Source organism: Panulirus ornatus, chromosome 51 (assembly GCF_036320965.1).
Source record: "Panulirus ornatus isolate Po-2019 chromosome 51, ASM3632096v1, whole genome shotgun sequence".
NCBI classification, from domain to species: domain Eukaryota; kingdom Metazoa; phylum Arthropoda; class Malacostraca; order Decapoda; family Palinuridae; genus Panulirus; species Panulirus ornatus.
In genome coordinates, this window is record NC_092274.1 from 4,853 (window position 1) to 31,283 (window position 26,431).

At 37.9% G+C, this 26,431-nt stretch overlaps 1 protein-coding gene across 3 annotated transcripts; it reads left to right on the forward strand.

The window, feature by feature from the left end:
• TH1 (negative elongation factor complex member TH1) lies at nucleotides 1-24,347 on the forward strand. Of its 3 annotated transcripts, none has more exons than XM_071691628.1 (12): nucleotides 1-102; nucleotides 4,909-5,018; nucleotides 6,808-6,915; nucleotides 7,592-7,744; nucleotides 11,670-11,800; nucleotides 14,047-14,234; nucleotides 14,889-15,019; nucleotides 17,072-17,193; nucleotides 17,764-17,974; nucleotides 18,689-18,829; nucleotides 19,560-19,683; nucleotides 22,423-24,347. In XM_071691628.1, the coding sequence occupies exons 1-12, from the start codon at nucleotides 3-5 to the stop codon at nucleotides 22,452-22,454; spliced, it is 1,551 nt and encodes a 516-aa protein (XP_071547729.1). In that variant the 5' UTR covers nucleotides 1-2; the 3' UTR covers nucleotides 22,455-24,347. The 3 variants fall into 3 exon arrangements, with proteins under 3 accessions (XP_071547729.1, XP_071547728.1, XP_071547730.1); XM_071691627.1 differs by lacking the exon at nucleotides 22,423-24,347 and adding an exon at nucleotides 2,730-2,839 and having other exon boundaries at nucleotides 19,560-19,694; XM_071691629.1 differs by lacking the exon at nucleotides 1-102 and adding an exon at nucleotides 2,910-3,224.
• The last annotated feature ends 2,084 nt before the right edge of the window (nucleotides 24,348-26,431 follow it).

Consider the following 26,431-nt stretch of genomic DNA (forward strand, 5'->3'; position numbering starts at 1 on the left):
AGATGAAGCCCTCAGTCCAGCGGACATTCGGTCCAACTGCCTACGGCAGTTCTCGAGCACTGACTTCATCATGGAGCCTGGTATATTTTCAACACTTAAAAGGTCAGCCAGGTCAACTTAAAGGCTTTCTTCACATACAGATTCCTGTAGCTTATTTCTGTATATTTCAATTACATTTGCATGCCATCCTCATTACTTTGCATTTATTTCATTTTTTTTTTTCTTTTTTGCTTTGTCGCTGTCTCCCGCGTTTGCGAGGTAGCGCAAGGAAACAGACAAAAGAAATGGCCCAACCCACCCCCATACACATGCCTTGATTCAATCCACTGACAGCACGTCAACCCCGGTATACCACATCGCTCAAATTCACTCTATTCTTTGCCCTCCTTTCACCCTCCTGCATGTTCAGGCCCCGATCACACAAAATCTTTTTCACTCCATCTTTCCACCTCCAATTTGGTCTCCCTCTTCTCCTCGTTCCCTCCACCTCGGACACATATATCCTCTTGGTCAATCTTTCCTCACTCATTCTCTCCATGTGACCAAATCATTTCAAAACACCCTCTTCTGCTCTCTCAACCACGCTCTTTTTATTTCCACACGTCTCTCTTACCCTTACGTTACTTACTCGATCAAACCACCTCACACCACACATTGTCCTCAAACATCTCATTTCCAGCACATCCATCCTCCTGCGCACAACTCTATCCATAGTCCACGCCTCGCAACCATACAACATTGTTGGAACCACTATTCCTTAAACATACCCATTTTTGCTCTCCGAGATAATGTTCTCGACTTCCACACATTCTTCAAGGCTCCCAAAATTTTCGCCCCCTCCCCCACCCTATGATCCACTTCCGCTTCCATGGTTCCATCCGCTGCCAGATCCACTCCCAGATATCTAAAACACTTCACTTCCTCCAGTTTTTCTCCATTCAAACTCACCTCCCAATTGAATTGACCCTCAACCCTACTGTACCTAATAACCTTGCTCTTATTCACATTTACTCTTAACTTTCTTCTTTCACACACTTTACCAAACTCAGTCACCAGCTTCTGCAGTTTCTCACATGAATCAGCCACCAGCGCTGTATCATCAGCGAACAACAACTGACTCACTTCCCAAGCTCTCTCATCCCCAACAGACTTCATACTTGCCCCTCTTTCCAAAACTCTTGCATTCACCTCCCTAACAACCCCATCCATAAACAAATTAAGCAACCATGGAGACATCACACACCCCTGCCGCAAACCTACATTCACTGAGAACCAATCACTTTCCTCTCTTCCTACACGTACACATGCCTTACCTCCTCGATAAAAAACTTTTCACTGCTTCTAACAACTTGCCTCCCACACCATATATTCTTAATACCTTCCACAGAGCATCTCTATCAACTCCATCATATGCCTTCTCCAGATCCATAAATGCTACATACAAATCCATTTGCTTTTCTAAGTATTTCTCACATACATTCTTCAAAGCAAACACCTGATCCACACATCCTCTACCACTTCTAAAACCACACTGCTCTTCCCCAGTCTGATGCTCTGTACATGCCTTCACCCTCTCAATCAATACCCTCCCATATGATTTGCCAGGAATACTCAACAAACTTATACCTCTGTAATTTGAGCACTCACTCTTATCCCCTTTGCCTTCGTACAATGGCACTATGCACGCATTCCGCCAATCCTCAGGCACCTCACCATGAGTCATACATATATTAAATAACCTTACCAACCAGTCAACAATACAGTCACCCCCTTTTTTAATAAATTCCACTGCAATACCATCCAAACCTGCTGCCTTGCCGGCTTTCATCTTCCGCAAAGCTTTTACTACCTCTTCTCTGTTTACCAACTCATTTTCCCTAACCCTCGCACTTTGCACACCACCTCGACCAAAACACCCTATATCTGCCACTCTATCATCAAACACATTCAACAAACCTTCAAAATACTCACTCCATCTCCTTCTCACATCACCACTACTTGTTATCACCTCCCCATTTGCGCCCTTCACTGAAGTTCCCATTTTTATCTTTGCATTTATTTCACTTATATTTGTTATGGCCAATTCTCATGCTACTTGTGTATGCTGTAATGATTAAAGACAAAATCAACCAAGACAGTGTATCATCCTCAGAGGTTCTTGTATGCTGATTGACATGGTGATAAAGGAAATTCTCATCTGTATATTCTAGGTACTTGTCTCTCTTAATTGAGGAGCAGAGTAACCCAAATAGTTTACCACCCGCAGGGAGAGTGCCTGATGTGGAGAAACACACTGGGTCCCAAGAATGGCAAACTCATGCCCTCGATATCACCATCAATCTTCATATCATAGAAAATATGAACTGATTTATTTAGCTTACTGTATAATTGTATGTAAAATCTACTCACATACCTTGTCCTTTTATTTTATTTGATTTTAAATTTCTATTGTGAATATGCATTTTTTTCCATTTGACAGAGGTTATTTTTAACCAGTGTCTTATTGATAGTCTTGAATTTTCATTATGAACCGTAGATTGTCATAGTCAATAGTGTTATAAAAAGACTTGGATTCCTACTAGAGATGAGGTTCTTATTACTAGTTCAAATTGTCATTCACAACTCTTGATTAAAATGATCCATCCAGTTACCACAATTGATTGAGAAACCATATGGGTTCAGAACCTGCAGGCATTATATGAAAATCCTAGTTGTTTTTCCTTCTCCAGATACTTCCAAGCTGGTGGAAATCCTGAGCAAGTTATTGAAATGTTGTCTGAAAACTATCAGGCTGTGGCTCAGATGGCCAACCTGATGGCTGAGTGGCTTATCTTGGCAGGTATGCTGAGTATTGTATTTGAATGCCATTGCAAGGTTAATGACCTTTCTCTGGTATGTCTTGAATTAGCATTTAGATATTAACATGAGGCTGTAAGCGGAATGTTAAGAAGCTGTTAGAGGAAAGCAAAGAAAGAGTAGATAAAGATTTTGGAAGAAAGTTAAGTGAAAAGTTTTAGGAAATAAGAAACTACAGTATATTGAAAGGAGGTGAAAAAGGCGAGAGGTGGATGTGAGTGGAAACAGTGATGTGAGAAGTAAGGAAGGGGAATTGCTGAATCAAAAGGAGGAATTAAAAGGAAGTTGGAGGGGGTATTTTGAAGAAATGATGAGTGTGGCTAGTGGCATGCCTGTTTGCGGAGAGTGAAGAGGAGTTGCAGAAGGATGTATGTGTTTAAGCATAGGAGATTGAAGGTAAATGCAAGGAAAAGTAAAGTATAGTGTTTGAAGGGAAACGAAGTGAAAGTATAGATTTTGTAGAACCATATAGTGTGAAAAAAGAAAGTGTACTAAATTGTGATGTGGATATGAGGAGAAAAGACTGGAAGAAGTGAGAAAATTTAAGTATCTGGGAGCTCTCTTGAGTAAGTGTGGTGATATGGAAGGAGTGATAAGGGAGAGAGCAGTGTAGGGTAGAAGTGTCATTGGGTCCCTTAATAGAATAGTGAAGGGTAAAGGTGTAAGTATGAAAGTGAAGTGAGGATTAAGAGACAGCATAGACCTCCCAGCCCTGACCTCTACAGCCAAAACATGAAAGTGGAATGACGCACAGAGGTCAAGAATCCAGGCTGTGGAAATGAGCTATTTGAGAAGAGCATGTGGTGTGACTAGATGGAATGAATTAGGAATAGAAAGGGTGCATGAGAGATGTGGTATGGCAAGGAATGCAAAGGGAGTGAATTGTGGAGTGGTTGAATGGGTGAAATGTAATTCTTTGTGTGGTTTGGGCATGTAGAAAGAATGCAAAACTGGGAGTTTACAAGAAGTATGTATGATAGGAGCATTAAAGGGGTTAGTATGAGTGGAAGACCACCTGTGGTACAATTAAAGGGGTTGATGTGAGTGTAAGACCACCTGTGACATAGGCAAATAGAGTGGAGGAATACTGGAGAGAGAGAAACAGAGGAAGAATGCGTGGAATAGTGTATGTGAGGGAGGCATGTAAGGACAGGGATAAGTAGAGACTTTTGCTGTGGCCACCCCTTATGGGAGTTCCCGGAGGAAATGGGCATCAGAGATATGGATAGATAGATAGATATAACTTTTTATGCTTCTTTTTCTTTGGGAATAGAATTAAGGTTTTTTTTATTCCATTTGTTGTATTTTATATGAAAGTTTGATGGGGTGTGCCCCTCATCCCATTATCTTTTGTCACTTTCTTTTTTGTTTCTGTCTTGTATGTCAAAACTAGTACAGTGTGAGGATGTCCCTTAAAGCCACCATATCTCATCACCTCACTTCATATTCCTGATCCAGTGTTTATACCCAAGTGCATAGGTGTAACCCTTAACAGGCCATTGGCTGAAGGTAGAGTGTTTGCAGAGGCTCATACCTAATATTCCTACTGACTACTACATAATGTGTCTTCCTTATGTTCCTGCTTAATGTGCCATCCTACTACTTCTACCTAATGCTCCCGCCTAATGTTCCTAGTTACTATTTCTTTTAATGTACCATCCTACTACTTCTACCTAATGCTTCCACCAAATGTTCCTAGTTACTATTTCTACCAGATGTTTCTACCTACTGCTCTGCTTTATGTTCCTACCTACTACTTTAATCTGTTACTCCTTCCAGTGACCTTGAGTCATCCTCTGTGCCTCATTCTGTAGAGTAAATATTTGTGGTTAGTTTTAGTGGAAACAAGTATGCTTTCAGCCCATATGCAGCTTCCTAATTTGCTTAAGCTGGCTGTTAAGCAAAGACACACAGTAAGTTATCATCTCACTATTGTTTTGTAGTTTTTCTCAGAAAATTTTTCCATTGGCAAATATAGGCTGTCTCCAATTTTTAGGTTAGAATGTCTGGAATATTAAGTCAAATTCTTCAGTGATGGTTTTCTTGTCACAGGTGCAAGCATAAATGATGTACAGGCCATGGTAGAAAACCACCTTAAACTTATGATCTTGAAGACATTTGACCCCAAAAAAGCTGATACAATCTTTACAGAGGAGGGAGATGTAAGTGTAACATCAACTGTGTTTATTGTGGAAGATTATTTACATACAATGATTTGAGATTTCATTTGTCTCTTTGTACTATGCTAGGATTTGTTTAATCAGAAACTGATGTTATATTCCAAGTACAAACTTGGTTTAGTCTAATATTAGAAATTCCTCCAGCTTGATAGCATGTATCAAGAAACTGAACAGTTAATTGGACTCTTTCAGGTTCATCTGAAACCAGTACCAGAAACAGAAACTTGTTCATGCGATTGGCCTCTCTATCTAACTCTATCTCTGAAGCCTGTTCCTTCCAGGAACTCCCGTCAAGGGGATGGCCATGGCAAGAGTATCCTTGTCCGTACATGCCTCTCTCTCTCTCATACACCATTCCATATGTTCTTCCTCCACATCTCTCCCTCCAGTACTATTCCACTTTGTTTCCCCATGTTACTGGTGGTCATACCAACCCCTTTAATTGTACTATCATACACTCTCGTTGTAAACTCCCAGCCTTGCATTCTTTCCACTAAACCAAACTCCCTCAAAGCATTACTATGTTTCACCCAATTTATTTCCCATACATTCCATGCCTTACCAAATCTCTCATACACCTCTTCAATAGTTCATTTCCACTGCCTGGATTTTTGCACTCTGTGACTCATTCCATGTTCATATTTCAGTTACATAGGTCAAAGACTGGAGGACTATGCTGTCCCTTAATCCTTTCTTCGCTTCCTTATGTTTTCCTCTACTCATCATTATTGTATTAAGGGACTCAATGACTCCTTACCCTGTACTGCTCTCTCCCTTATCTATCCTTCCATATCTCTCTCTCTCTCTCTCTCTCTCTCTCTCTCTCTCTCTCTCTCTCTCTCTCTCTCTCTCTCTTATGTATTACACAGTTTAGTACACTTTTTTCTTTCACTCTGTAGGACTCCGCAAAATCTTTATTTTCACTCTTTCTTTTGAAACACAGTTATTTTACTTTTACTTGCATATACCTTCAGTCATCTACACTTATATACATCATAAAAGACATTTACAACCTTCTGCAAACAGGATTGTCATTAGCCTCATAAGTCACCTCCACACTCCGTCTCTGCACTCCCCTTTTCTAGTTTTCCTCTCATCCTTCTTATTACTCCCCCTGCATATATGTTAAAATGCCAAGGTGACATCATGCAGCCCTGCCCCACACCCATCAAAACTTTCACGTAGCTCTCCATCCACTGTTAACCATGCATGTGCTACTCAGTAAAAGGCTTTCATATCATCCAGCAGTTATCCCCCAACCCCATATATCGTTAAGACATTCCATAAAGCATTCCACTCATTTCTTGTCATATTCTTTCTCCAGATCCTTAGAAGCTGCATACTGCTTTTAAAATATGCACCACAAAAATCTGGTCCACAAATCCCTTGTCATTCGTAAAATTCCCTTGCTCGTCGCTTACTCTGCATTCAGTCATTTTCATCACGCTGTCAATCAAATCTTGCATGCTCCTTTTCTGGTATATTTGCAAGACTTACTCCCCTACGATTGCTACATATGTCTTAGCACTTTTTCACTTTGTCCTCATACAAAATTTCATTCGCCACTAAATTTGTACATAGGAAAAGTCCTATGTATTCCCACATCTCTTTAGCAGATAATCAAACTTTTTAGTGCTGGAGGGACATATGATTAGCCTTTTGAAGCTCAAGGCTACTTCTTTTTTACTTTTTTACTGAAAGTTTTGTGGCTGTAAGGATGATGATATAGTATGAAGTTATACTAAGATGGAACTACCTTATTTGCTTACAGGCACCAGGATGGTTGACGGAACTCATTGAACACAGTACATGGCGTTCAGTTGTGTATCAGTTGGCAGAGGAGTTCCCAGAGTGTCTGATGCGTAACTTCACTATTAAGGTAAATGTTACCTAATGATCATGTAACATATTAAGTGAGATATCCCTGTTAGACTCTTGTGTGAAAAAAGACAGCCTGGAATGAATATTTGACATAGCCAAACTGAATATTACGTACAGTATACTGAGTATAGTGCTTTGGATAATTGGAAGTTGACATTGTGGTGGGTGGAACAGTGCAAAATGATGAACAGGCATGAAAAACCATGTAGGTATGGTAGATAGGTAGGGAGATAGTTTGGTAAGTACATAGTTCAATTGGTAGATAGATAGATTATTCTAAAGGATAGGGGAAAATGCTCCCCATATATCTTCTGCATTTGTAGGTGTCCAAGAGAAGCATGAGGAGGAGGCTGGAAAGTCTCCTCTGCAGTATGATTACATTCCAAAAGAAGGAATAAAAGAAGGGGTCTGGTCATGCTATTTCCCCAAAGGCTGAGTTGTCTGTTCTTAATGCTACTTCACTAAAGTGGGAAATAATGAAAAAGAGTGAAAGAAGATAGAGAAGTGCACAGATTAGATATACAGATAGATAAATAGTTAAATGGACAAGTAAAAGAGCATTTTATGTACACTTAATGATAGAGAGGTCATAATTTTGCTGTCTGAAAATTTTTGTATTATATGAAAAGAATCCAGTCATTCATGTTATGTATACAGAATGTATGTATTTGCAGTTAATCTCAGATGCAGGCTTCCAAGGGGAGATCACCAGCATATCAACAGCAGCACAACGAATTGAGGTTTTCTCAAGAATTCTAAAGACATCAACTTCAAATTTCCTTCAGTCACCAGAGGATACTAGACACAAGGCTGTTGTCGAATTTGCTGTGAGTTTTCCCGGAATCTCTTGATAATTATACCTTTTGGGCAAATTTAAAACTTCAAATGCACTCTTGTTAGTGTGGAACTCTTTATTTGCTTTAACAAACTGAACTTGATTTGAGGATGTGTGTGAAAGATCTGAGTGGCTCTGAGCACTTAGTCCATCACTCATAAATGGGAACACCTTGATAAATCGATAGGTTAATGGTAATGTTAAGTTTTTAATCATAAGTTTTGGTGCACTTTGCTACTGATTAAACGTGAAAATGATGAAAGTACTGAAACTAAATTATGGGAAATCCAGGGATCTTACTCTGTGGTAAATCCAGTGAAACATGTTGAACTTGGATATGGGATGGTAAAGCCACAAAGGACACCCAAAGCTAGTATCTCACCCAGTGATGACTTATATACTAAGCTGGGCTCCCCCTTGCTGATGATACACTGAGCTGGGATCTCACTTCTTGGCACAAAGGAATTCAAACAGCAATAGACTGTTAGGTCCTTTCAAGGCTGCTTGTGTTAGTGGAAGGTATCAGAAACTCGCAGATTAATGTGGTAAAAGTTAGAAGGTATGCATATAATTCAAAGATGGTCACCTGCGAATTATTAGTGTGGTTAAGGAGGCACAAAGAATATGTCATGCAGATCACCTCTTAATATTCTTTTTTCCAAGGTGAATAGGATCGTAGGATTTGTTTCTCAATCCAGTAGTTTGACTTTGTACTCTTTCCGTTTTGTTTTTGTCTTTTTTAGGTAGGATGACCAAAAGTAAACATAATGTTCAGAATATAGACAAACCAGTGAATTGTAAAGAGTAAAGATGATTTCCATGGAGTTAAGTTTAAAGGCCCTACTTATGAATTTGCTCTTTTACTGTTTTTTACACTGCCCCCTTGGTTTTAGGTCACCAGAGATTAGTATGCCCTAGTCTTTCTCCTCATTTACCTTTTGCAGGTCAACAGAATTTGTACTTTTGTTTGTCTTCTTATTTTTACTACTGATATGGAAAACTTTGCACTAATCAATATTGAAATTAATTTGTCACCTATAAGCCCAGTCCGTCAAATTGTCTATGTTAGTTTGAAGCTGTAGACATTCAAGTTCATTTGTAGATTTTTTTGTGTTTTGTGTTATCATTAAATTTTGATGTTATGCAATGCTGATCCTTGTGGCACTCTTGTTATGTCTTACCATTCTGAAGCTTCACCATTAATCGCTACTCTTTGTTTGTGGCCAATTAACCAGTTTCCTATCCACTGAAGTACAACCTCATCATTGCTCTGTGACTAAATTTTGCTAGTAACCTGTGATGCGGAACCTTATTGAAAGCTTTGAAGATCAACTGCTATACTTTTGTCATATATGTTGATTATATCATAAAAGAAATCAAGCAGATTTGTCATACATGAGCTATTTCATTGAAGACCTTGCTGATGATTGTGTATTAAGTGGTGGTCTTGTAAATGGTTTATAATTATATCTTGAATGATGGTTTCGCAGCTACAGACTTTAAGCTAATAGGACAGTAATTTCTGGGCTGTGACTTGTTACCTTTTTTGAATATCATTGTTACATTGGCAGACTTTCATTCACTTGGAACTGTCCCCGTAGCAAGTAACTTATTGAAAAGGGCAGTCTCCTTTGTTGTTCTTGGGTAAAACTTCTCAAGACTCATTTTCATTAATCTTATCATCCTAGGTTTGCCTGTTAAGAGCACAGGGAAGATCATTAATATTTGTATGTTTGATATCAGTTATTTTTTTGCAACTGTCATGTTGATCAACTTTACATGAAGTATTGAAAGTGACCTCAAAAGTGATTTTTCGGTGATCACTTGTACCAATCTTTTCTCCATCATTATTAACGAGAGCCTCATTTTTAGCCGGAACTAAACCTAATGCATTCCTGTCGTGAGAAGGTTGCTTGACTAGTTGGATTAAGGCACTCTCAAACAAATTTAGGTAGAGTCCACACTTAGAGATACTGGAATCAGACCCACTTTTTTTAGATACCAGTATGTTAAAAACTACTGTACTAGAATCTTGTATATAACAAATTTCTGCTAATTGATCATAAAATCTCTCGTTTACCTCTAGTGTCTATTTGGGAGCCTGTGAGCTAGTCTTTCTGCTATTTATTATGTGATTTATCTTTAATTTTACTAAAATTATGTTGACATTCTCAATGGCTACATTTTTTACTAAGATTCAAATGAACTTAACAAAGAGCAGGACACTAATGCCTACTTTGTTTCCACTGTCCCTTTGACATGGAGTTTACCCAGATATTGAATATTTGGTGAGGAAATCTCTATTGCTGATTGCTGATATCTAACCAAGGTATGGAAATGACAGGCATATCATAGTCTCTTTCTAATGCTATTGTCACTAACTCTTGAGATTCTATTTTGTTTACACCAAGCGTTCATATACGATATTTTTAGATGAAACTGAGACTTCTTTGAAAAGGTACTTACACGGGGGAATGGATCTGACTCTTATGTGATACACTGAGCAGGAATCTCGCTGATTACCATAATACAACACACTGAACCAGGCTCTCACCTACTGGTGACTCTTGCATGACGTACATACATAACTGGGCCTTCCTGAGCTATCTGGTGATGGCATAATGGCATCCCAATTTGCCTATGTACGTGTCTCTTTGAGCAGGACCTGTATATACTTCATTTGTTCTTTATGTGCATAGTGTCAACATACATGCATATGATCTTTAATGGTATTTATTTATTTATTTTGCTTTGTCGCTGTCTCCCGCGTTTGCGAGGTAGCGCAAGGAAACAGACAAAAGAAATGGCCCAACCCACCCCCATACACATGTATATACATACACGTCCACACACGCAAATATACATACCTATACATCTCAATGTACACATATATATACACACACAGACACATACATATATACCTATGCACACAATTCACACTGTCTGCCTTTATTCATTCCCATCGCCACCTCGCCACACATGGAATACCATCCCCCTCCTCCCTCATGTGTGCGAGGTAGCGCTAGGAAAAGACAACAAAGGCCCCATTCGTTCACACTCAGTCTCTAGCTGTCATGCAATAATGCCCGAAACCACAGCTCCCTTTCCACATCCAGGCCCCACACAACTTTCCATGGTTTACCCCAGACGCTTCACATGCCCTGATTCAATCCACTGACAGCACGTCAACCCCAGTATACCACATCGATCCAATTCACTCTATTCCTTGCCCGCCTTTCACCCTCCTGCATGTTCAGGCCTCGATCACTCAAAATCTTTTTCACTCCATCTTTCCACCTCCAATTTGGTCTCCCACTTCTCCTCGTTCCCTCCACCTCCGACACATGTATCCTCTTGGTCAGTCTTTTCTCACTCATTCTCTCCATGTGCCCAAACCATTTCAAAATGGTATAAAAGTTGAAGAAAATCAGTTAGAGAAAGTAGATATCTAGTAGTGCGCACTAAATAACTCGACTGACAACATGTCTGAAGCCACTGAAAAAGAGACCTCTGTTTACCTACTCCAGCCTATGCTTATAGGTAATGATGATAATAGTAATAATAGAGAGCTTGTCTTGATAGTTTGACTGATCTTCATATTAGGGTTATTCAGCAGACCTTAGTGTTTACATTTTAGAGTTTCTTGATATATTTTTATTGGCTCATTTCCAGTTCCATATGGTGGATCACTTTCATACAGCTGCTATAAGTCACTTATACGTCCTCAATCTGTACCCTGCTTCATTTTGTTTATTTCTCTTCTAAAACAGTGCACTATTTCTGTGATGTTAATTATGCTAATTTTCTTTAAACTAATACACTTTACAGTAACTTAAAAATTTGGTAGAATTAGAAAGTTATGAGCACGTCTTGTATAATGAATATCTGTACTATGATTATGTAATAATGTTCTACAGAAAATGGTGTGTCATGGACAGCATACATACATATATGCTCAAGTGATGCTGCAGATTCTATCTCAGGAAGCAAAAGGTGGCAACAACATTCGACGCTTACAGCAGGAAATAACTAAATATGCCATCAACAAGTTAGTATTAGCTACTTTGCCAACATTTTTCTTTCAGAGTTGTATATTTTTTGGAAGGTGTCTGGTGCTGTGATATCAAATTACAGTTCATAAACATGTGTGTCATATAAAATTGACGAGTGGGAAATGTAGTCGACTGCAGGAAGAGAATGAGATATGGTGTAAGATGGGCATTTAATGAATTTTTGGTACCATTTTCCCTTGGAAGCAATACTGTAAATGGAGTATATACTTTTCAGAAAGACTTTATTCTCCTTACACCATTTTGTCCATTCTTAGATCTATTTTATGTGAACTGTTGACACCAAATCACAATCAGAACTATACCTATGTATCACTCAATTTTCTCCTTCCTCATTATTTCCCTGTCTTGATCAATTATTAGACGTAACTGGGGTTTTCATTCTTCTCATGTGTATGCTTCATGCACTAGGCAACTATTTTACATATAATGCTTTTAAACCACCTCACTTAGATTTAGGTCTTATGTTTTAAGTGCTGCTGTAAGATCCCAGACTTGAGTATACAGCGCTGCATTACTGTATAATTGTTTTATTTAATGCTGGTATAAGCGAAAAATTATAGATATTGTGGCTTACTCCTTTAGAAAAAACTTATTTTACAGAAAGAGTTTGATTTGTACAGAATTATTGAAATAGATTGTTTTGAATTTAAAGCATATGATGTCTTATTTTTGAGTACACTTTTCTGGCTGTTCACCATACATTATGAATCATAGATTATCCTTGGGTGCCTCTTAAAATCTGAATCTTATCAAAGAAATTTCTCCCTTCTGTTGATATATTTATAGAAGTGGACTGTTTTTTTCCCGAGTCTTTTTATTAAAGCTAGGTTTTTTCAAGTGTGATCTGTAGAGGAAATGTATCTTTGCTGATATGGAATTTTTTTTTGCATAAAGTATGTCATTCTTTACTTTGTTTGGACTTGAATTAGAGAAGACACTCTATTTTACTGATGTTGAGAGTGTAGGTAAGAAAATAGATTTGGAATTTTTTATGGATTTGATTTAATTAATTTTGCTTATGTAGTAATTATTTGTTATTTATTCATCTATCTATCAATATCTCTGATATCTGTTCCAACTGGAACTCCCTCAGTGGGATGGCCATGGCAATAGAGTCTCCATAACTTGTGAAATCAAGTGCCAATTCCTAGCCTCTTGTGCCTCACCCTTAACAGGTCACTGGGAGAGGGCTACTCTAGCGCAGTGTTTGCATAGGTTCCTACCTAATGTTTTTACTGACTACTTTCACCTAATGCTGTGTCCTAATGTTCCTGCCTACTTCTTTTAATGTTTCTTCCTAAAGTGTTTGTCTTACCAGGATTTTAGACTACCTTGTCAATATCTCTGATGCTCATTTCTTCTGGGAACTCCTATCAAGGGAATGGCTTTGACAAAAGCCTCCAGTTATATCCATGTCCTTTCATGCTTCCATCGCATCCCTGAAAGATTATGATCATGCCCCACAATTGAATTTTGCCTGTGTTTTTGAAGAGCCAAATCTACCCATTCTAGACAATACTTTGAATCTTTCCGTGACTTATTTGCAGAAGTCAGCCTTTTGAGTATTCAAAGCTAAACATGTCATAAGATTTTGCTCTCCTCTTGTTGATTGGCATGACACTTCATTTTAGCAAGTGTCTCCACTGTTCATGTACGTTACAGAGAGTTTGTATTTTTTCTAGACATTCCTTCACTTAGACACATATGAAATGTGCAGTATGTTGGTTTCATTTACCCAACACATAACATACCCCTACTGGATTGTTGTTCTTGGTGCATGTCTTAATATATTGGAAGTGAAAGCAGATGTCATGCTTTTATCTAAGCTTGGCAATACCCCCCATCATTTTGAGGGTAACTGCTGGTTTGACAGGCAACTCTGTATTGATTGCTTATTCTTGATAAGCTCAAATACCAATAAGGGAGTTTCATTTTCTGTCTAGTCAGAAAAATGCAGTCTTAATTTAGTGGTTTGTTTTCAGTTTATTTGATGTCCTGCTCTCTATTCCGACAAGTTGTGAATGGGAAGTGTTTCCAGAATCTCTGATTCCCATCTCATCTTTCTACTGCTTATCATTCTTGTACTTCAATGTATTTTTAAGGATACAGTAATATTAGAAAGAAATTTTACATGTTTAAACAGTGTGAGAAGCTTGTTTCATGATATCTTTTAAAGATAGACTAGAAAAGAAATGGAATGATATCTCTTGTATTTGAATAGTGCCCTGAATGTTACTCCAATTCAACTGGCACTCAATGGTGCCATGGCCCACCCTCGAGCTGCCCAGGCCTTGGCACCCATGCTGGCACGCAATGCTCTCAATCCTGCTGACATGACTGTATTATTCAAGCTGTATAGTTCTCCAGATCCACCACCTGTTGACCTTTTACGCATTCCACAGTTACTGGGTAAGAGAGCACAAACTTTCATTATGAATTATTTAAGGAATACTTTACTGTGTAAAATAATATTTTCCCTGTGCTAATATTTATTTGTAACAATAACGTATGAACATATTTGTAACAGTAAGTAATTGATGAAAACATTCACAACAGTAAGTAATTGATGGACGTTTTTGTGATCCTTTTATAAAATTGAGCTATGTTTAGAAAATGATGCGACAAAATATTTAAGCTCTTCAAATGAGATCATTATTTTAAAGATTATGAAAAGATGGTTGACTGCAAATAAGTGAACAGTAGACTTTTATTTCCAAATTCGAATTAGAATTAGAATGAGTGTGATTGATGCTTATGCTCCAAGCACTGACAGAATAGATATTATGGATGCTGTCTAAATAGAATTTGAAAGAATAGTAAATCCAGTGTGTTTTCATGTGATGTGATGTGAAAGGATTTATAGAAGATGATGTTGAAGAGGGAGTGATGGGTATGAAGTCAAATAGAAGAGGTATTGGATCTCGGGAAAAGATCAGATAAAAACACACGTGTATGTTACATCAAGGATGTAGTACATTCATATACACTTATGAATGTACTTTATACTTGATATGACACATTTATTACATCAGGTATATAATATATTCACTTTATTCTCAACAGAGCTCCTTATAGATGCCTTGTTTAAGCCTGGGAGTAAGGTTAATCAGGAACACAAGAACAAGTACTTCTACCTTCTAGGCTACAGTGCTAGTGTGTACGAAACACCAAAGAAGGGCAACAGAAGCAGACAGGTGAGATAGTTAATCAGGGAAACTGAAAAGAAGAAAATGAGAATGTATGGTTCTAAACAAAACAAATTAGATTTTCAAAAAGTTTTAGGTTAGATTTATATTTTTATGGCCAACATGATGCAGGTTAAAGCATGTGCTAACTGAAACTGGATTGATTGAAAAGGTAAATGATAAGTCAGTTAAGAAAAGAAAAGAGTTAAAAAGGGAATGAACTTGGTCTCCTTATGTGTATTTAGACTCAGTTTTTTGGAAGTGCACAAATAACAAGAAGAGAGAAAAATGAGAGGAGAAAGAGGGTTCCACATCTTCGACATTTAAGGAAAGAAGTAGGTACAGTATCATAATGGCCAGTCTTCATGTGGCTGGTCCCTGCACAGCAGCTAGTAAAAGCAGCCTGTTGCATGCCACTGGTGCAGATCCTAGGGGTTGGGACTTGTAGATTACTCTCAAGCAGCATTGGTAATGATACCTCCTGATTAGAGGAAGCAAAGGCAGCCTCATACCTAATGAAAAATGGGAACAGTTCATAAAGTGTGGGGCATTTGGTTTCACTATGGTTTAAGAATTATGTAGAAGTCACTTCATATTTTCAAGCAGTACTCCATATACAGGCAAGTAAGACAGATTTAGGTATGAAATGATTGCTGAGAAGAAAAATAGTTCTGCCACCTTGTGTGTAGCTGTAAGAAGGTCTTTTCTTCTTTTGAGATGACACTTATGGGACTTTGAGTTTTTATGATTATTTTTGTTCTCGTTAAGGTTATGTATACATACAAATGATTAATTTTAGAGGATATTTGACTCCTCTTGCAAGTGGTTGCGCTGTAAAATGTTGATAAACTTGTTTTTATCATTCTAATTACACGATTTATGTCAGCAGTGTGTTATGGTGAAAAATGTCATAACTTCTTCTCTGTACAGTAACTTGAATGTGATTGAATAGAAGAACAGATAGTGAAGACCATGGTATCTATAGTTAAGGAAGAAAAACCACTGATGAATATTTATATGTCTATCTCTGTATCTCTGATGCCTGTTCTCTTCAGGAACTCCCTCAAGGGGATAGCCATAGCAAAAGAGTCTCCATGACTAGTGAACTCCAGTGCTGCTTTTTAACTTTTAGTGCCTCACCCTTAACAGGCCACTGGCTGAGGGCAATTCTAGTGTAGTGCTTTCAGAGGTACCTGCCTAATGCTCTTAATGACTACCTCTACCTAATGTGTCTACAAAATGTTCCAACCCGTTACATTTTTACATTTACCTAATGCTTCCACTTAGATTTCCTAACCACTGCTTCTATCTGATGCTCCTGTCTAATATTTCTACCTACTACCTCTATCTAGTGCTCATACCTTTTAGCCAAAAGGCAGGGCTAGCGTATAGCACTTGCCTGCAGGAAAAATCTGGGGTTATGTAGGATTAGTTGAGCATCCTTAATTCGAAGTCCAAAATGCTCCAAAATCCAAAACTTTTTGAGTGGAGTCATGATGTTACAAGTTACCCTAAACACATTATTTTTTCATTGTATTTATGGTATTTCTTTTTTTTTCTTTTTTTTTTTTACAGTTAAGCACTGTGTGCGAATATGTGTAAGAAAATGATTGCTTATCAGTTGCATATAAAATCAGTCAGGAATGAAAGTGAGGCCAAGCAATTGCATATTGTCCGCCGGGGATGGCTGAGGTGACATTTTACCTTTTGTTGTTCGGCATTACACAAGTTTTGTTTCATGTGTAAAATTGATAAGAAAATATTGTATTAATTTCCATCAAGCTATGTGTATTAGGTATATTTGATACATGAATGGATTTTATGTTTAGACTTGGGTCCCATCCCCAAGATATCTCATGATGTGCATGCAAATATTCCAAAATCTGAAACACTTCTCGTCCCAGGTATTTCGGATAAGGAACACTCAACCTGTACCTCCTTGGTCGGTGGCTGCCTACCAACTATTAAGTATATTGTTTAGAACTGGTTTTGAATAATGTATACTGAAATTCAGTATCATGAAACTAATTAAACCATGCTTTGATTTTTTTTTTATTTTAGGTGAATCGGGATGACCTTAAGCCAACTCAGCAGGCCATCGAAAAAGTTCACAATATTTGCCAGGGTGGGAAGTCAGCTATGGAACTTATTGCTGAAATCAATACCTTATATCAGTGCATCAGGTAGGCTATAATTAATTTGCCCTTTTTTAAGTAATTTGATAAGTTATAATGAGGAGATTGGTCATTACAGTACTTGTTCAGATATTGAGAATAGTAAAGATATACATAATTAAGTAAACATAGGAAGAATTGCATTTGCTTGAACAAAGTAAATGGTAAGAAAAAAGATCATAACGAAGGTAGAAAGACTAAGTCAAGTAACACATGCTTGAGAAGCAAATTTGTATAGATGAGAACATTGGATATTGCAGTGGTTATTGCTTGCATACTCCAAAATTGTTGTTTGGAATGCTGCTATCAATGCATATTTCAGCATCAAAACTTTTTCCTGAATTTATGAAAGAAGTGAGCACGTGTGAAAAAATATAGAATGTTGTGGCTGTAATGTTCAAAGAAAATTTGGAATGGGTGCCAAGCTATGAATGTTAAATGATTAGATATAAAAAGTAGATAGTCATGACAATCTCAGATATTTATGCTTATCCTTTTTCTGTTTAAGGAATTTACCTCAAAAGGCAAGTGTGTATGTAAAACTGAAAGTCAGAACTTATAGCAGCTTTGTATTTTCAGGTTCCCTGTTGTGAGTGTTGGCCTTGTTCGATGGATAGAGTGTGTGGTGAAGGAATCAAGTTATTTTAAGTTATGTACAGAATCGACACCTACTCACTTGGCACTCTTAGATGAAGTAGTGTCTATCCATCCTCTCCTCCACAGCCGTGTCCTCTGTTTGCTCATAGAATTGTTTGAATCAGAGTTTCAAGATTTGGAGATTCTTGTGCAGGTAAGGGACTGTTCATATTACTACAGAATCATTTCACTGTCTAATTTTCTAAGTACTTTATTGTGGTTAATTTTCATTGTCTAATTCCTAAGAACTGGTAATTCCTTACCAGTGTTGTGTTATTTTAGATTTTCTGTTATTTTATCTGATGGCACATATTTTTGATACTTTATATCCCTCACAGTGCTGCTCAGTTTGAGAATTAACATAGGTTTAGTTACTGGTTTAATGTAATTTTGTATGCTTATCATTAGTAGAATTGGAATATGATTTAAGTACATTAATGAATTATCTTCATACTTTAACTTGGCAGCAATACTAAAAGCATTTGTTGAAGAAATATGCAGATTGTTTGGTTTTCAGGTAAGGGAAGCATTTTGTAACTACTTCAAATGTAGCAATTTTCAATCCAGGAAGCTTGGGTTTAGTCTCACTACAGTTGAGCAGAGTTGATAGGGGCCTTATCTGCAGGATATAAAGAAGGCTGGTCACTTTTTTGTATGAAAATGTGTAGGCTAAGATAAATTATATCATTTGATGGGTTGCTTCTCAATGAAGAATGGGGAGTGAAAGCATGGAAAGATGATTCTCTTGCCTCTGCTTTCATCATATGATGATTTTCTTTTTCCCTTGCTGATACTTATGTCATAAATCGAGAAATATGCCATTCATCTTTTGAGTGGGAGATATTACAGTTTCTCGACTACCCAACAGCTGGAACTGCGAAAGATGCTCCTGGACCGCATGGTGAACCTACTGAGCCGTGGATGTGTCTTACCAGTAATGAAATACATCAAGAATTGCTCTACTAAGGGTGACACTGACATTTCTCTTATTCGCTACTTTGTGCGGGAGGTAACTAAGCTGGATTACATTGCAGTGAATTGTGGATTATATTTTCTTTGATTAACATTAATTTTAATTCTGTTACATCAGTAGGCTCATACAGCAAATGAGCCCATTCACACATCTGTAGTTTATCTCTCCTTTGTAAAAGGAAACAATTTCTTCCATGCTCCTGTGGTCCTTCTTGATTGTTCATGTTGCATATGAAGTTGAGTTGTATATCTTGTGATGTTTCTTATCAAGGCTTGCACATGGTTGTTTGTGGTTTAGTACATTTGTTATATGTACAGGGCATGGAGGTGATATATACGATGTGTAGTTAATGCACATGAAGTACACAGTATATGTAATTGATTTAAATGGTATGCAAGGTTTGCTCAGAGTGACATGTTGCAATATTTATGTAGATAGTATGCGTTGTGCATTGGAAACATAGGACAGGTGTGATGAATAGAACAGGTAGGTTGTGCACACGTTATGATTTGCAAGTACTGCTGTATTAATAAGATTGATAGCTGAACACAAAGTCAGGTAATTTAGCCACTATTATCTTGTTTTGATTTATTAAGGGACGACGCAATTGTCAGATTAAGAATTCATTGCCTCAGCTTAGCCAGAGGCAGAGGGTGTTCCATCCTGATGGAAAAGCATACATACGCTTTAAGATTTGTATCAGTAGCTAACAAACTGAAGTCATTCATCTCGGCTATTCATTGTTTATGATTTTTCTTCACAACAGGTGCTGGAGATTGTGGCGCCACCTTACACAGTAGAGTTTGTCCAGCTCTTCCTGCCACTGGTCGAGAATGAGGATATCACAGGCTCCATGAATACAGATAGTGACTTGGTGAATGAGTTTATAGGTAATATTTGAGAAAGTTATGTAAGTATGAGTAAGATTTCAGCAAGGCTGTGCCTCAGGAGCTATGAGTTTGGATGCATTGGCTTCTAATTTGCAAAGCCAGTATGCTCAAGGAGCATATTTTTTCATCTTTGTTTGTTATTTCACACCTTGCTTGCCATATTCCTCTTTAGCAAGGTAGAGCCAGGAGCAGATGAAGAAAAGGCCTCATTTGCTCTTGTATTGTTTCTGTGGTTGAGTTGTTTTGCTACCCCAAGTTATTTTTACAGATGTTTCCAGTAGGATGTTTATGAAGTTAGAAGAGCATGAGATTGAGTGTTTGAAGAGAGAATGAGATTAAAGATAGGTATTAGAGTAAATAAGGAATTTTGAAATATATTGTTGTGAAGGGAGTTGTTGATAGGCCAGAACATGTTATTAAGGTTCTTTAAGCATATGAATTTTGAATATTAAAGGGGAAAAGAGGCATAATTCAGGTAATTCCATGAGTTAACCAAATGGTATGTGAACCAAATTCAGAAACATAGAAATAATTGCAGTGCAAACCCCAGGATTGTGCTGATATATCCTAAGAGGTTTCATTTGAATTTTGATAGAAAGATTGTACAGTATGCCATTATACATGACAGCTAGAGAATGGATGTTAGCAGATGTGACCTTTCTTTCTTTGTTTCTGGTTCTACCTCACTGACACAGGAAACTGCGATCAAATATGAAAAAAAAAGCCATTTACCGGGATGTCTGGTGGTCTTTCATATCCACTTGCTTAAGTCTCATATAGTAATGGCTCTGCTGCCCTTTTTGAAGCATCCTTAGAAGATAGGTCAAACACTTCATATGTAATGTGTTGTATTTTCTTTTATTTCAAGACCACATATGAAGAGAGAATTCAACACACCATATCTTTCATGCTGCCGTTGTACAGTAGCAGTGTACCAGGTGCAAGGAGTGAGCTTTGTCATGAAACTTAACCTTTTATGGAGTTGATCCTTGGGTGCAAATTTTAGCCCTGATCAGGCTGATGACTCAATTTCTATTGTGGGAATTTAATGCTCTAACTAGCCAATAACATTTTCTGCATCATTAAGATGGGGTTTAAGTATTTCTTGGGTAGGTTATATGGAGTAAGATTCTGCTTCAGGGTATGTGCTACATAGAGCATCAGGATCCCAAGTTTTGGAAGGTATCTCCTGCTTGCCCAAGCTGAGCAGGGTTGTGAGTAAACTTGTAGTGTCTTGGACTGCCAGATCTTGTGACTGCCATATTCTGAATGACGCAGTATATATCAGTTAGCAAAGTCATTATTATGACAGCGAGGTATTCGTGACTAAGATTGTTTATAGTTATGCTTCTGTTGTTTATCATTATGCTTGTTCCTTGGTGCCCTCCCTATCAAAAAAGAAAGCTAAAGCATCATGCTGGCACTTTTTGCTGAGGTTTTGATCTGTATGAGAAGCATAGTATTGAGAGAATACTAGTTAGAAACTTCCATCATAATTGAACATTGATGAAGCTTTGCTTACTCAAGGTGAATATAGAGGTCCCTTGCCTGCCGTGGGTTTATCAACCATGCTTTTGTGTATACATGCCAAGAATAGTGTACACCACGTTACCAAACACAGAATCAAGTTTTGAGTGTACACAGCAACACCAAAATTTTTTTCTGTGCACTCGGTATGTCATGTAACCACAGGCTGCATGTAATCCAACCTGATGGACCAATATTACTAGTTAGAGGCTGGAGGAGGGTCATAAACAGGCAATGTTTCTTGGGCAAATGTTGAGGTAGCCTTTTGTGCTATGTAGCTGGTAGGATGATGTCTGGGAGTATGGAGGCATGGTGTCTGAGGAACATATTACCATTATAGTAATACTTTACAATTTTGTACATCATTTTTTGTACATTGAGAGAATATCCATTTTGTTGTTTTTGAAGTATAACATGCTTATTTTTAACTTTGAAGCCTATGTTATAGGACATAAGGTATGTCTCTCATCTCATGAGGCATACTGCCTGACTCCATGTTTTCCAAAGGCCTTGTACCTTGTCAACCACAGTTTTCCACATGGTTGGCAAGGGAATTCTGTATCATTCCTTCATCTTTGTCTGAGTGAATGTGTGATATGTCTATTTATTGTTCATTGTGCCACAGAAATGTGTCTATTCTGAATTAGGTTGTGAGGAGGATCGCAAAACAAAGGTAATAATGGAGTGATGATCACTTGGCATCTGGAGACATTTGCTGATGGAGCCAAGAACAAGGATGTGGTATACGGAGGAAGTAGCTGATAAGTCATGGATAAGAGTAAATTTCAATAAAAGGGAAGTTTGTAAGCTAAGTATGGCATGTCATGAAATGTGGAGGTAGTTGTTAAAGCCAAGGATGGATTGATATTGCATCAAGTTGATCAAACCAAGGATGTGAGTGATGTGGAATTTAAAGGTATTTATTTTAAAAATACATGATGGAAGATAAGAGTGGTATGAATATATGGTGATGATTAATGAAAAAGTTTTATAAGTTGGAGTTAAATTCAGGAGAGAATAAGAATAGGAAAGGTTAACAGTAAGTATAAGGTTACAGGCGGTGCCAGTATGTAATGTTTGAGGTTTGGTATTTTGCACAGAGAAATAGTAGCGTGGAGATGATTACATGCAGTTTTAGGAAATTGTGTAAATAAATGCTATGTCAATGGTTCATTAATCTCTCTTTGTGATAGATGATTTTCTTTGTTTCAGCCCACTGCAAGTCCAATTATTACGTCATGTAGAAGGATCGTTGAAGCATCATAAACAATGAGATACTCAGGTAAAGTTTTTAAGGAAAGTGGCTTTAACTGACCTGACAAAGAAACCAACTGTTGGCAAAACCACAGCCACTGTGGTTGTATATCTCTTAGAATTGATGTTTCTTATGAGCTCCCATTGATCCCTCAGTATGTCATTTGATTAAGCTGACAATATCAGTAGCCTCACTTTTGTAATGGCTTGTGCTCAGTAAGCAACAGTTGAGGATGTGTGGCACAAGAGGTGTACATTAACCATCCCTCTTGTACTGCCACAACTGCAGGCTATACCTATCATCATGAAGTACAATACTGATCTCATCTTACTTATCTTGTGGTTTCTCACTGGAAACAAATGTCTGTCTTCAGACCTGGATGATATCATCACTGACAACTCTGCTATCAGTCTAACACTCTTAGACAGAGACAAACACCAAATCTAGATTAGTATCGCTTTTGTAATGATGGTCCAACACCAGCACCATATTAGTATTGCCACCTGGACAATACCATTACTGTGAATGTGTTGTCACTTGGCAGACACTCGCACCATTATTGTCGGCATCTGGTCAACACTAGTACCATCATTGTGTAGCCATCTGACCAACACTAGCACCATTATTATGTCTGCCATCTGGCCAACACTAGCATCAGTATCGTGTCACACTAGCACCACGATTGTGGTATCACTTAGCCAACATCAACACCTTGATTGTGTTGCCACCTGCTTAATACAAGCATTATGTTAGTGTTGCCATCTGGTCAAAACCAGCACTTTGAGACTGATGCTGCCTAGTTCAAACTTGGTGCTGCAGCTATGACCATCATGAATCAACCAGATGCTGTATCCCTGACACACATCTTTACTTAGTTGCATACATTTCCTCATGTTGCTCAGGATGGTTGACTTAAAAGATAGTAGGTCTTGGTACTCTGGACTTCATGAAGTGAAAGAATGAAAAAGGTTAGTTATGTGGTTTTCATTTAATTTTTCATGCAAATGCATTATTTTGACAACTCAAAGCATCCATATCCAAGTTGCCATTTTACACTATGCAGTGGTGTCCCATGCAGAATGTTTTTGAATTTCCAGCCATTCTCATATTTCCTTGCATTCCTTGCCTTATCACTTCAATTCCTGTTCGTAGTTGATGTCAGAAAATGGCAAATATTCTCTCATGAACTACCTTCTTTTAGGAGAAACCTATAGACTATAGTAAGGGGATTGGTAAGGGTATATATGGCTATTTGTAAATAGAAGTTCAAAGATTTAATAATACAATGTCAGCAGAAAGTGAGTTGGCGAAGTGAAAGCGAGAGTACCTGAGAAGGGGTTTTAGGAGTGGGAGATTTTATCAAGAAAGAAATTTGATCATGCAAAAGTAAGTACGTAGTAGAGGAAGGACAATAAAGGAATGTTTAGAATCTATTAATTTACAGCATACAAAGGGTCAGGAAGGTAAATGAAAGGTGGAACTTGAAGAATGTTAACATAGTTTCTTTATGTGAAGTGGTATGTATATGGAGGAAAACAGGGAATAGACAGAGATAGGATGTACAAAAATGACCTTATGTAGATGAACTACTTGTATGACTGGGATGAGTGATACATGCACATAACTTCTTCTTTTTTAATGACCTCTGCTGTAGATGTGGTAGATGGTGTATGTGATAATTAAATTCATGGAACACCAAAAAAGGGAAACATGTAGGACACCTGTGGCTGACATGATTAGTCATACATATGGAGGTCTTTATGTTGTCAAACAATTGCTCCATCATCTTATGAATGGCATTCTTAATTTGCATGTGATAATTATATGTATAATATTATGTATATTTTATAAGAAATTGTTTTATAAATTAATGTAAACATGAGAGGCTTCTTTCTTTAGCCCAAAATATTCATTATGTTTTCTGGTCTTGATAAGGAATTTAGTTTGAGTGGAGTACTCAACTTGGTGAAAAAATGGGAATTGGAAAGTGGGAAATTAGTTGTAATGCCGTGTTTGTCTTGAATTAATGTTTTTTGTTTTCAGGGATTGCATTGCTTCCCTACATAAAGTCAAAGTGCATGCTTTTGGATTAATGAAAATCTTAGATTTTGTCATACTTGCTTACTGTTTCTTGTATAGTGAAGTAGCATCAGGAACTGATGAAAAAGACCCTCATTTGTTCACATCCACTCTTTATCTGTCATGTATATGCGCTGAGTAAATTTAGAATTTTAGCATCTACAGAGGTGCCTTAAGGCATATGGTCATGTATCAAAGGTTATGTTGTGAGCCAAAGCATCTCCATCTTTTTTCTTTCCTGGGTTGGTTGTCCTGCGAGCTAATGAGAATCTCTGATCTCTGGAGGGGTTTGAAGCCTCCAACACCCCTCATTCCAGTAAGGAATGACCACCCTAACAGTGGTCATAGCAGTGATAGATAATGTTTATAAACTGTTTAAATGTCATGGAAAGCTAACATGTATATAATAATCCATTATATATTCCAGGCCTAAGAACACAGAAGAGTTAGGGATAGTGCCTTACAACTTCACTTTAATTCCTCACGGTAGCTTTTGGACCTTGCATTGATATGTAACACAGAAAATACTTGCAACAACTAGGCACGTTGTTTTCCAAGTCTAATGCATCTACTGTGTGAAGAGTTGGGGATTTTTAGATATGTAGAACTGGCACTATTCATTTTTTTGGGAATTCATTGTTTGTATTCCCTGTAGATTGTGCCAGCAGATAGAGAATGCCTTTACTCATGTCAGGGGCAAGGCATTGATATACTGTAGTGATGTACCAGTTTTGTCTTGGAAGCAGCACACATATTCCTTTTTCATGGTTTCTACCAGGTATGAAAGAATTGACCCGTGGTGGTCCTTTCACGTAGGTAGTAGTTGGTAGGCAGCCACTGACCAGAGAGGTATGTTACGGGCATTACCCACCTGGATATTAGGAGGGTTAGGAACGGCTGCATAGTGAGCCAGCACTACAGTAGTTGTCAAGCTGCTTTCCTCTGACCTAGGTAGATGTCTTTTCTTTCTGCCTCCCTCATGTGTGAACTACTGGCATTCTGTCCAGAGACATAAAATCTTTCCTTGTCACACATTATACTTGACAACACTTAACAAACTCACACAACTCACCCTTTGCACTTACCCTGCCTTTTGGCAAAACGTTAGGAGCATTAGATAGTAATAGTATTTAAGAACATCAGACAGGAGCATTAGTAGTAGTAGAAGCATTAGTAGTAGGTTGGAACCTTAGGTAGGAGCCTCAAGAAACGCTGCACTAGAGTTACCCTCTGCCAGTGGATTGTTGAGGTTGGGGTGAAAGGCTAAGAAAAGGTACTGGAGTTCACCGGTAATGGATATAAGGTTGGGATACTGAAAGGCTAAGAAATGGTACTGGAGTTCACCAGTTATGGAGACTTTTGCCAGGGCCACCCCTTGAGGGAGTTCTTGAAGGGAATGGGCATCAGAGTTATAGATAGATAGATGGTCCTTTCAAATTCTAGCTGGAAATACTGGTAAATTCTAGTAAAGATTACTTTTTTAAAAGGACAGCCTTGGACAACGCTTACTTTTATTAATAGTCTGGGTCAGCTGAGCAATTTTCCATTAAAGACATTTCAGTATGTTACCAGTTTAGGATTTGATCTAGTTTCTTTTGTGAGAGCAGGTTTGCATCATTCAGAAGTTTTTCATTGATTGCCAAGTAATCCTGCAGCTCATGGCAAGGTTATTGACTGCAAAGGGGCTTGATTATGCTAAGCCTTCCCTTTTTTATTTTTTGTTTGATGCTATGCAAGCCTTATCCTCAGTATTGGAATTACACACATGGGGTCTCACGATCCTTAATCTGGACCAGCTTACTTCAGTTTTATAACTTCTTTGGCCTTGGGGACATACTTGAAAAAATTACCCTAAATGTATTTCAAGTTGGAGTTTCTCTGTTTGGT